At 40.3% G+C, this 12232-nt stretch overlaps 1 protein-coding gene across 10 annotated transcripts in view; it reads right to left on the reverse strand.

Moving 5' to 3' along the window:
- Nucleotides 1–2521: 2521 nt before the first annotated feature.
- LOC127615984 (rho GTPase-activating protein 12-like) overlaps nucleotides 2522–12232 on the reverse strand; it is a 29286-nt gene continuing 19575 nt past the window's right edge. For 2 of the 10 annotated variants that reach the window (XM_052087369.1, XM_052087376.1), the window contains 15 exons: nucleotides 11976–12056; nucleotides 11452–11580; nucleotides 11218–11280; nucleotides 10406–10480; nucleotides 8809–8870; nucleotides 8655–8736; nucleotides 8467–8568; nucleotides 7900–7998; nucleotides 7592–7694; nucleotides 7283–7402; nucleotides 5547–5645; nucleotides 5354–5431; nucleotides 5144–5278; nucleotides 4216–4321; nucleotides 2522–3918 (listed from right to left, as the gene is read on the reverse strand). In XM_052087369.1, coding sequence (XP_051943329.1) covers nucleotides 3744–3918; nucleotides 4216–4321; nucleotides 5144–5278; nucleotides 5354–5431; nucleotides 5547–5645; nucleotides 7283–7402; nucleotides 7592–7694; nucleotides 7900–7998; nucleotides 8467–8568; nucleotides 8655–8736; nucleotides 8809–8870; nucleotides 10406–10480; nucleotides 11218–11280; nucleotides 11452–11580; nucleotides 11976–12056 — 1509 coding nt within the window. In that variant the 3' untranslated portion in view covers nucleotides 2522–3743. The remainder of the gene's footprint in view (nucleotides 3919–4215; nucleotides 4322–5143; nucleotides 5279–5353; nucleotides 5432–5546; nucleotides 5646–7282; nucleotides 7403–7591; nucleotides 7695–7899; nucleotides 7999–8466; nucleotides 8569–8654; nucleotides 8737–8808; nucleotides 8871–10405; nucleotides 10481–11217; nucleotides 11281–11451; nucleotides 11581–11975; nucleotides 12057–12232) is intronic. The other 8 variants (XM_052087370.1, XM_052087377.1, XM_052087374.1 and 5 more) reach the window with 6 other exon arrangements.

Here is a 12232-nt window from a genome sequence, read left to right on the forward strand (position 1 = left end):
TGGAGGGTGGCGGGCGGGGAAGAGTGTGAAGACTAAAGATGAGAAGGAAAAAAAAAGTGATGGGTTTCGTCTGCTTTCTTCCGCACTTGAATGCTGCCTTACTTTACGCTCACTTCTTGTCATATGGAAAATGGATCTAGTGTTCAGATATAAAAGAAGAGCAGGAGGACATCACAGAGCATCCAGCATCACGCAGCGCGCGCGCGCACACACACACACGTACACACACACGCCCATTAACCGACAGTGCCCTTCAAAAGTATTGGGACGGCAATGGGTCAATTGCTTGACCGTGCTGTTCCAATTCTTTTGGAGGGGGCACGACTCTGGGTTCTAATAGATGATGGAAAGCAACTTCCCTAATCCACAATGACAGAATATATCGCCTGCGGGATTTGTACAACCTAAGTGCTAAGGGCTTGAGCACATTTTTCTTTTCTGACTCTCTGGTGGCATCTCTGCAAAGGGCACCCACCAGCCCCCCCCCCCCCCCCCCCATCTCTAAATCAGCTACGAAGGAAACTCAAGTTCCTTAAAAACACACACACACAGAAAGGTCACACCATTAATACATTTTGTTTGAATGGAAAAAACCTTGCTGGCTAAATGTCAACACTCATGTTGCTCTGAACCCAGCAACGCCCCTACCCCCCAAACTCCTTAATCTCAAACCGATTCTCGGTTCACTACTCACATTTTACAGGGATGAGAATGACAAAACGTTGGAAAAACATATCGTTGACGGGTGGGTGGCTGTGTGGATAGCGACCATTTTGAACCGAAACGTATTTGTCAACAGGTTTATGACTAATACTTGGATGCAAACGTTCTTATCGAATACACAAACAAGATATAATTTATTTAGTCCCATATGTGGAACCTATACCCAACTGTTCACCAAAAAGCTCACTGAGTCATGGTCTACGTGCTTTCCATAATGTCCTAAGGTGCCACAAGATGGCGCCAAACAAACAGGGAAGTAGTACAGTAGTGATAATGATGACGCAGTTCTAAAAAGAGATCAAGTTCTTTGCATGTCAGGGACGCTGAGAAAAAGTACTTGCCGACTTCTCAAAATGTCACCTTGCGTGCATTTGTACCAAATCAAATCATCTTTTAAGTTAAAATGTGAATGTCAAAAAATATAATGTGATTTATATCTACAGATTAATGAAATAAAATGTAAACACAAAGAGTTTTTGCTTCAATTCAGTGGACATTGTGGCTGCTCCTTATCTAAGATCAGCACCATGACTGACCTTTCATGCTGACTAAGACCAACGTCTGAGCATGGAAATGAACCGTGTTTCCCGCTGCTTAGCTCACTTGGCTGCCTGCCAAAATCATTTTGGGAAGATTCTCAATCTTTTTCCCCCCCTTTTAACCTTTGCAACACTTTAAAATTTCTCTCTCTCTTTTTTTTTTTTTTAAATTTGAGCAGCACGAGCGTGTGTGTGAAATAGCAGGTCGGCAAACTCCTTTAGGAGTAATTAGCTGCGGAATATTGTTAGCATTTAATCTCGGCTGGCCCGACCCTCAGCAAAGACAAAAAAATCATAAAAGCATCCGAGCGTCATCTGTTTGCGTTTTTAGTGCTAATGAACAAACGCTGACGCTGTTGTGTTGCCACTCGTCGGTTCAAAGTGTTAATTGCGATTAGAGTGAAAACTTTCAGAGATGCCTTCCTCTCTTATCGGCCGGCCCGTAAAAATTAACGGGTTATTAAACGATTCAATATCATTGTCGTAAAATAAAAAAAAGAAGAATGCTGCAAAAACAATAAAACCTCAAAAAGTATTCATTTAAAAAGTCAAACTTTTAAAGTCAATGCCATCGTGTTGGTGCGGGAGATGGTGGCTAAAAGTAATGACGCTAAGCGTGTACGGAAGCTAAGTTTGTGTTCACTTGTCAAGGTTAGCAAATAACAGGCTCATTTTTAAAATCTGTTACATTTGGATTTGTCATTACGAAATAAATACAAATCAATTCTGAAAATAAATACATCAAAATGAGAACATGGCGTGTCATTAGCAGTCTCAATGGCTAGCTAACATATGTTTTTACGAGGATACACCAACAATTTTCCTATTGGAAATCAAGGAGTGAGTGGCTGAGACAGTCATGTCGATCACGAGCAGACCTATGAAAAAGCCCCAAGAATACAGATGGTAAAATGAACATTTTTACGCTGAGGGAATATGGAAGCTTGTGCACAGATGGGAAAAGTGTTGACAGTGCTGGGAGACTACGTTTAAAAAAAAAAAACACGTAAGCTAGTCCTTATACGGAAAAATTCACCTTATTTATTGAATGACCCTCGGATAAATCAATTGACAAGGCTTCTTCAGCCCAACTCTAATTGTTTCTTATGACTTTTGGGATGAAGAGAAACTGCAGATCATTTTTTTCCAAATGTGTCTCAGAGGTCTTTTATTGCAATTTAATGGAGCCAGCAGCACTTTATTGTGACAACGTGTTTAATAATGTCACAATGAATGATGTCACAATCATCCGTTGACCCGACAGCTAAAACGTTAACGGCCGAGCTCAATGATCACAACAAGTGTTTTGTTTTCTGGCGTGATTTTTTTTTAAACACTTCAGGCGTTCTTTTTCTTATTGTTATATTTAAATTCTGTGTACAATACAACTTTCTAATCTCCCTCACACCCGCACAAAAGCTGAACAAAGAATTCAGGGAAACCAATGGAAGTGTTCCAATGATAGCAATTCAAACGCTATTGTTAATGGATTAAAAAAAAAACAAAAAAAGGAAACCTAAAATAAAGAGATGATGGATGGAGTGTTTTTTAATCATACACATACAAAGCCAATTAAATGAAACATGATGCATTTATCTATTGAAAATGTGAAAGAATCAATCGTATTATGACATTGTAACATTTTTTCCCAAGTACATATTTCATGACCGTTTTTCCTACATGGCTACTGGAATTTCTAGTGACCCAATACATTTTCATTTTCAGGACTTGTTTATGACATCTAAATGTAGTTAAATGAATTTTAAAATTATTTAACCTTTTTTTTAAATTCAATGACATAATTTTATGGCAATTGTATTTATCTATTTTCTTTTTTTTAATCTATATTTACGGCTATATTTATCAATTTATTTCATCTTTTTATTTAATTGCATTAGCTACTACAATTTCTAATTACCTACAGATTTTTTAATCACCATCGAATGACATTTATTGAAATAGCATTTTAAATTGCATAATGTCATCATTTGAATATTTTCATGATGCTTTCGTACTTAAATTTAAACAATCAATTTTATCATGAAAGTCCTGATAGGATGCATAAATCTCCTTAAATACCTAAAAATTGAAATGTGTAATGCCATAAAATAAGGTGGTCGTGAAAAAACATATTTATCAATTGAAAAAAATGAATTAATGCAGGTCTTAATGGATTTTCTATTTTAATTGGCTTCATATGTGTTTAATTTGGTGGCAACTCCATGAGGTGGAAGAGTTTCAGTAAATAAGATGTGTTCCTTTTTGTTCCATTAAAAGTTCATCTTGGATCCACAACGAGCATTTCTCTTGGTCTCAGCAGGTTTGTGGGGTTTTTTTTGTGTTGTTGTTGGTGGGGTGTTTTTTTTTTTTTTTTTGGTCCTTTAAGTTAGAATCCAGTGTCAGGAAAAGTAACCCAAAGCTAGTCCAAAGTGCAAAGAATGTTTTTGGTCTCGTCAGATCGCCAGCGCGACCTGTTGTCCTCTACCTGCCGAATAAGTTGTCGTATTCCAGCAGGATGAGCTCCACAATCTGGTTCTGGTAGACCATGTGGACTGCCATGTTCCACGTCTCCATCTCAGGCTTCAGCAACGTTGGGCCGAACACGATGGCCACACTCTGGTTGGTCATGCGGTTCTCTTCGCCGTACTCAATCACCCTGAACACGCAAGACACACAACCTAATAAATTTCGATCGATGGATATTTGCTTTCAAGTGGATGTGGAACAATTTGGAATTCTGACCAGCGTGGGGGAAAATACATCAGAAAAGAGCCCTTTTCTGTATATTTCAATTTTGTTAACTTGCAGTAAAAAGGCTGCCTCGACAAATCAATCCAATTTGATCTAAATTCAATGAGTGCCGATATGGTCCGAGAAATCAAGTTGATCCAGACCTGGAAATATGACATGGAACATGTTCAAGAACAAACTGTATATCTTATTTTTCCCGTACTTGCGGAGGTGTTTGAAGAGGGCCTGCATGGTGTCGTGGTTGGGCTCGGGTAGCTGCCGGACAAGTTCTTTCATGGCGTGGACCCGCTGCTTGTAGTCTGGAATCTCTGCGATTTGGCCGCCACCCCGCAGGAAAATGAAAAGATGATCAGTGACTGACAGTGACCGGTGGGATAAAAACAAGAGCTTGTATAACGATTGCAAATATTGTGCTAATGGTTGCGTTGATTCCCTCTGGTGAGCTTAAGAGCTACACTTCAACGCAACAAAATGAAATTCGAGTCAGTAAAAAAAGGAGATTACAATGTAAATACAAAGGCTTCTTTTAACTCACCTGAATGGCTCAATTAGGTCAAAGAGAAACCGTCTAAGTATTTTGGGATAATAAATATATAGAAAAAAAACAAAACAATTTGATTACATATATAAGGCAAGATTTTTTTAAAAGTAAATATTAAAAAGAAGTTTAAAATAACATTTTGAATTTCATGTGCAAAACAAGGTAAAAAAATTTGGAAAACAAAATATTGAAAGGATTTTAAAGTGTCCTATTAATCCATGTTATATATATATTTTTTAAGTTGCAAATGTGTTAAAAATTAAATGAAATTAAACTCAACATGGAGCAATTAATGTATAATATACGGAAAATGAAAAAGAAAATATTTTTATTTCAAAACAGAATGAATAAGAATGAATACAAAATACATAATAATAAATAATAAATAAAAAGTATCCAGACACAAACACGCTTGGTCCTAAAACAAAATCTAAAATATATAAATTAAATATATTTTGAAAACAGAAACACACACACACACACACATATATATATATACAAACACACGCACACGGTATATTTATGGATGTGTAAATAAAATATCCAATATGAGTATATTAAGAGTATATTTTTGGAGACGAGCACTCACTGATGGCACTGACAAAGTCGTGGAAGAGCGTGTAGGTGAAGAGCGGCTCCGGAAGCTCCCTGAAGAACATCTTCAGGGCTCCGGTGGTCACATGGATGTCCTCCCACTTGCCGTCGGACAGGCTCACCTTCTCATCTGCGTGCCGGCACATCAACAACCAGTGATAAATAAATAGCCACCAAAAAAAAATAACAAGAACGCGGGACTCACCGTGATTGACGGCAAAGCGCAGTTTCTGGATGAGGGCCAAGTTCCCGCTGACTCTGTAGAGGCCGTCGATGTGCAGACCTGCAAGAACAAAAATATAAGACAGGAAGAGGGGAAGGGGGATATATATGTAAATAAATAAATATGAAAAGGCTTGCGCGGTGTGTCGTCAGGCAGGCGGCGCCGCGGGACGCACCGTTGCTTTCCACGTGCTCCATGCACATCTTGACAAAGGAGGGCACCGTGCTGTTCTCCCTCTGGCACAGGCTGGACAGGCTGCATCCAAACACCTGATCTGTGCACACACAAACACAACTTCACACACGAACGCACACAGTTTGAATGAAAAACACAATCAAAAATGTCTCAGTTTGACTCAACTTTACCGAATTGACTGTAAGTCTTTCCTGTCTTATGGCGGCTCATCAAACTTCAAAACCATGCTCTGCCCACACGCAATCACGAAAACATAATTTACAATTCTATGTCATTTTTCTGTCTAGTACCGGGGGTGCCCAAACCTTTTGGACCGAAGATCGACTTTTCGATCAACCAACCTCTCACGATCGACCCGTGACCGCGCACACACAATACTTTTGGTGAAAATGAGACTGATAGGATGATTAAGGTGCAGTGTACATGAACACAAAAGATGTATTACTAACATGCATAAAGACACACAAATGGTTTGGTTTTTTTCTCCTCTACACCCCCCACGATCGACTTGGGACCAGTAGATCGCGATCGACGTAATGGGCACCCCTGGTCTAGTATGTGTGGTTTACGTTTTAAAGCAACCGGACCAAATCTCCGGGAGTTCATCTTTGAAGGACCCCTGGAAGTAGCCAAAAAGGAGCCTAAAAATAGAAACTTTGAACGAAACTAACAGCTTTCCTGTTCATTTTACCATCTGTATTCTTGGGGCTTTTTCATAGGTCTGCTCGTGATTGACATGACTTTCAAATTTCATGATGCTAAGTGAAACTGGCTTAAGAACCTGTATTTTCCAAAAGATTTTAGTGGGACTTTGATCCGAGGTGGCATGTTTGTTTTACAACATGGCTTCTTGAGCCTTTTTTTTTGTCTGTCTACTTATGATAGACGGGGCTCCCAAATGGCATGCTGCTCTGCGAAACTGGCTTAGGGGGCTGAATTTTCATCAATGTCATGATTAATTATGAATGATAAATTTAGTCAGACTCCTGGAAATTGCCGCAAGTGGCCGTTTGGAACTAAAATTGCTGACTTCCAATGTTCTTTTCCAGCGTGCCTTCTGGAGGCTTTTTTGGTGAGTCTACTTGGGATAGACATGCCGAGCAAATATTAAGCTCTTAAGTCAAACCGGTATCAAGGTCTGAAACTTTTTAAACATGAAGAATTAATGACTTCTTAATAATTTGGTGTTTTCTCAAGAGTCGTCAAATTTCACTTGCCATGCACCTCATTAAGTCACTCACAATATGTCAAATGGTTGGCAGTTTTATGATCTGACTCATGCTTCAAATTTGGTTGCAATCTGACAAATATTCAAGGTGGACGTAAAATGGTTGTTTTGAACCAAACTGTCTGACTTCATGTTCATTTTTTACATTGTGGGATCTTGAGACTTTTTTTTGTAGGTCTACTCAGGATACGCATGTCTATCAAATTTCATGATGCTAATCTAAGTGCAACTTGCTTTAATTTTCCACATTTTTACAAGCTATTGCTAGTTTTGTTTTACGGCACGACATCAAAATTTGGGGCATGTATTTGTGAGTATTTTTTTTTTGAGGGGCTACTCATGATAGACATGTCTGCTAAATTCATGAGACTACAGGCAACTGGCATCAAGGGCTGAGGTTTTTCTTTTATTTATTTTTTTTACCGAGCATAGTTATGATAATAAACCAAACAAAACACGTGGCCTTGGCGGTGGTCAGACGACAGTACCTTTGATGTAGCCTTTGTCTCTCACTGCCTGCATGGTGGGCCGACGTGTCAGAAACTTTTTCAGCTTGTGTTTGGTCTTCTTATCATCGGTCCCGTCCATGCTGCTTGCCGTCTTTACGGCTGCATGGGAAGCAAGAGTCCAAAATCACATTTTTGTCGCTGTGACGACGTGGTAGGAATCAAGCCTGATAAATCATTGTTGAACAGTAACGGAATTATTTGATTTTTTTGAAGACACAGTCTGCATTAGTGATCGAAACTCCTTTGACACGGCGTTGTCTTCTGTATTTCACCTTGAAGTTTACGTACCTCTGCCTTTCTTGGAGTCTCTGCGTTCTTTCTCCTTGTCTTGCTTCTCTGCTCCGGGTGACTCGGGCATGTCCTCTTCAATGGCTTCATCAGACTCACAAGCCTGAAAAGAAAAAAACAACACAAAAGAAGTTAGCAAGTTACCATTCAGAAACTTGTGGGCCGACTGCGATATTTGACCGAAGAAAATTCAGAGAACCAATTGAATAAAATAACGTTTTTACTCCTTAACACTTAGCTACCTTGCCCAACTCATCTGCAGTCGAGTAGAGAGGAATGCGAAATGTTGGTAGGTTGGTGGTCCTTACCGAACTGCTGACGGTGTCCCTTAGCGTTCGGTACCACTCGTTGACAAGGACGTCGTTTTCCGACTGGATCAGGAGTTCTGTGCCCTGCCGGGTCTTCAGCTGCAGATGAGGTAAAAGTAGCTTGAAGAATTACAACACACATTAAATCCTGTTTATGCTCTTTACTCAAATTAGGTTCTTGAGGTAGCACTTGACTGTTTTTAATTTGGTTTCTGACTGGTTCTTGACTCATATTTGCCATCGGCCTGGCATGTGATTTTTACTTGTTTTTTGACAGAATTTTTTTCATGTTGTATTGTTCTTAAATGTTTTATCAATTGGTTCTTGATTGTTTTTTGACTACATTTTAATATGATTGGTGACTTAGTTCTCGACGTTTCTCGACATTAGGGGGCATTTTTACGTCGATATGTTTTTGTTTTGTCTTTTTTTAAAAAATGTTTTCTTGACTATTTTGTGACATGACTCCTGACGTTTGTTGTTGGATCTTGGCCCAGCCTAGTCCTGGGTGGAAAACTTCCTTAATTCCTCATTTTAAAATTAAGTTTCAAGTAAAATGAAATCCACCTCGATTACGTGTTTCTTGCTGGATTTGTCTTTTGAGGCCCAATCCACCGAGCCACCCTTCAGGTCCACCGTGAACTCGGGTTTGGACTGACCGCCGCCAAACTGCGCACACGCAATGGAAGATAGCGGACAATGGCACCCAGCAAAATAACAGCTATTGATTTCATGGAAAGGTTTGATGGACGTACCCAACTGGTCCCGCCTCCCTGGCCTTTGGCAAAGAGTAACGTGGAGCCTTGCAAAACCGTCCAGGAGGAAGTCCAATTCTTCCTATGATGGACAGTCCGCAAACGACTGCTCAAATCCGCTCAATATAAAACACAAAATGAAAGTTGTACTCACCGAACTTTCTTGCCGTTCTCTGTGATCTTTGTCACATTGAGCACGCCGCACTTCTCTGAGGGCTGAACACAGACAATGGGGAGGGGGTGGGGGTGGGGGGGGAGTATAAAACACAGGAAGCGAGCTGCTTAGACGTGTGTTTCGAAAAGTAGCATTGATCATCGCAGCGGGAAGGCCGCATTTAAACACCGCCAACAACAAGGGCAACACCAGCACCCAAACTAAAGCGCGGCAAAATAAAAGCTTTGCTCTTTGATCTGCATTCAAGAAAGCAGGCAAAAACACAATACGTGTGACACACATGCACACGCCAGTGGGCAAATTAATGGAAAAACAAGCAGGCTTGATCAAAGGACTGTAACGTAGGCCCATAACAGCAGGAATATGCTGACAATTTACACCGTATGAATGCAATACTCACATAAACTCTGATACGATTTACTCCAAAGAGATTACGATTCACCTCAAAAGCGATACAATAACTCAAATTCTGAGATGATTCATTCCGACTACGATCCAAAGCAAAGAGGTGACATTCACTCCCGAGCTGATCTGATCCACTTCAATTAGGATGAGACGGAATCGAATACGATTGAATCCAATTCCATTTCCATTCTGTCTCATTCAAATTACGATACGGTAAAATCCGATTGCGTTCGGTTCACTCTATTTCGAGATCGCTTGAATTACGATAAGCTTAACTAAGTATTATAGGATTCACTCCAGGCACAACGCAATCCGATAAGACTCCCTGGATTTCCGATTCAATACAATATGATAAAGATCGATTATGATTTTCGGTGATAAAATTACATTCGATTCACTATTTGTCAATACACTCATGTACGAGTCACTGCAATTATGATCAATCCATACAATTACGATCCAATACAATTTACTTCACACAAACAATACAGTTGATTCACTAATTACGATTTCATATAATTCATTGAAAATTCAGTTGGATTATCATTCCAGCTACATAACACTCAGTAGGATTCACAGATGATTCGCTCAACTTAAACTATGATAGAGTCTGATGAGTACAGTATATGAAAAAAAAAAATTCACAATAATAACACTCCGATACGATTCACTCCAATTACGATCGGAAACTATTCATGCTAAGTGCGACATACGATTCACTCCAATTATGTCACGATTCAATATGATACGATTCCTTTCAACTACAATGTGATTAAATCCTACAATACAATACACTTAAATTTGGATGAAAGATTCACTACGACTTTTTCACACAAACTATTTCGACTTTCTTCTTCCTCTACAGCTCTCATCGTACTATTCTAACCAAGTTTAAATTAAAACCCACCAAATCTGACAGCACGTAATTGTCCAATTCAGCCCACCGACCTCGTTGCTTTTCCTTTAAATTGTCACAACCCAGCACAAACACCAAACAACTCGATGCTGAGAAAAGAAGGAAATGCTCCTGCAGCGACTCAAAGAAGCCTACAAACAAGGTTTCCACAAAGGTTCTGTTGCATCGGAAGAATGCAACCAAAGGGGAAAGCTTGCATGAGATGCACAACACGGAGGTTGTTCTTGGTGGTGGTGGGGGGGTGCTTTTACTAACAGAGGCAGGGCGCCTAGGAGAAAAGGGGCCGCAGTCAGAGTCAGTTGTGGGGGACTTGGGACTCAGAAGTGCGTCCTAGTGAGGAGAAGACAGGCGGTCACATGGGTTAATAAACAACCAATCAAAGCAGGATAACGACAACACACAAGAGCGCGCGGTTGCTTTGAGTTTGGAATGGACACACACTTGCTATTTGTTTCAATTTTTTCAGGGTTGAAGGAAGTGAAAGGGATGATTTTTTTCAGACTTTTGAAATGATTGAAGGTCTTTTTTAAAAGCTTTTGGATCATTTTAAGACATTTTGCAACTGTTTAAGACGTCATAGGACCTTGGAGGACATTTTAAGACCTATGGCTTTTTCAAAACTTGTAGATCTTGAAGATAATTTCAAGACCCTGTGAGATCTTTTGAAAACTTTTTAGAATCTTATAGCATATCTCAAGACCTTTTAAAGACTTTTTACGACCTTGCAGGACATGATGATGATGTTCGACACCTTTTAGGACCTGTTGAGACATTTTAAGACTTTGTAGGACATTTTAAGATTCCAAACCTAACTACAAATCACTTAATAGCTTACGTTGGGGTTCATCTTGTTTTATTTTGGTTGCGTTTGTTGTCCAAGTTGTTTTCTGTTCTTTGCCCTCAATGCCCTGCTGCATTCGCGCAAAATTCTTACAGTGGAATAATTTCAAAAAGTCAGAGGTAAGGAGTAAGATTTATCATCATGCGAGATGATCGGTCACTCAGGAAAAAAAAGAAAATAGGAGGTACAGCTGTGGTAATCCATGCACATGCTGACGCAAACTGACTTGCTGCTTGTACGGATGCGGGCGGGAAGAGCCTGTCCGGGACGGTCTGAGTTTCAGCGTCCGCTGCAAAGCAACCAATCTACAACTCAATCCTTCATGTACAGTATTTCCCAAAACAAAATGCCCGAGTTGTCCAGCCGACGATGAAGGTAACAAACGGGAAGCACTGCTCACTTGGTAGTCATCTGTGGATCATTCTACAAGCGTTTTGTTGTCTTTTATACGTCAACGCACCTTGTCGTTGGGTTCTTGGACAAAAGCGCTGTGTCTCCACTTGGTCAGGACGATGGGCTCCACCTGTTTCCTGTCCAGACTGCGAGTCTTGGTGGGGTCTGCGAGGTGCTGTGGTGGGGAATGGTTGTACTAGAGTTACTGTTATAGCCTTTGCTCAAATTTGACACATTTCCACTAAGCCACAGGTGTCAAACTCCGGTCCTCAAGCGCCGCTATCCTGCACGTTTCCCTCCTCCAACACACCTGAGTCACACGATCGGGTTCGTTATTAGGCTCCTGCAGAGCTTCCTGATGAGGTAATGATTTGAATCAGGTGTATCGGACCAGGGAAACATCTCAAACATGCAGGATAGGGGACTGAGGTGGTTGAGGATAATTATTATACAGCATGGCTTTTTGAGACTTTTTTTTTGTAGAGCAACTCACGATAGACATGCCTACCAAATACCAAGTAAAACTGGCTTCAGGGAGGCTGAATTTTCTAAACTCTACAATTCGTTTGCTATTTTCTGGCAAATCATTACCTTCGGCAGCTCCCATTCGGACCTGGAGCCGTCGGCGCTGTAGTAATATGGCCGACCCTGCTCGTCCATGTGTTTTAACCACTGTTGGTGTACACACAGGAAAAGGACAATCAGAGACAAAAAATAAAATAAAATAAAATAAAATAAAAAAATTAAAAAAACGAGCATTTGTTGTGGGTCGTCCCATCAGGAAGGCTAAAATTCCCACCACTTGCCAAGCCGAGCCAAGCCCCCCAAGACAGGGGAAGGAGTTGAGG

The sequence above is a fragment of the Hippocampus zosterae genome, chromosome 15 (genome assembly GCF_025434085.1).
Source record: "Hippocampus zosterae strain Florida chromosome 15, ASM2543408v3, whole genome shotgun sequence".
Classification (NCBI taxonomy): domain Eukaryota; kingdom Metazoa; phylum Chordata; class Actinopteri; order Syngnathiformes; family Syngnathidae; genus Hippocampus; species Hippocampus zosterae.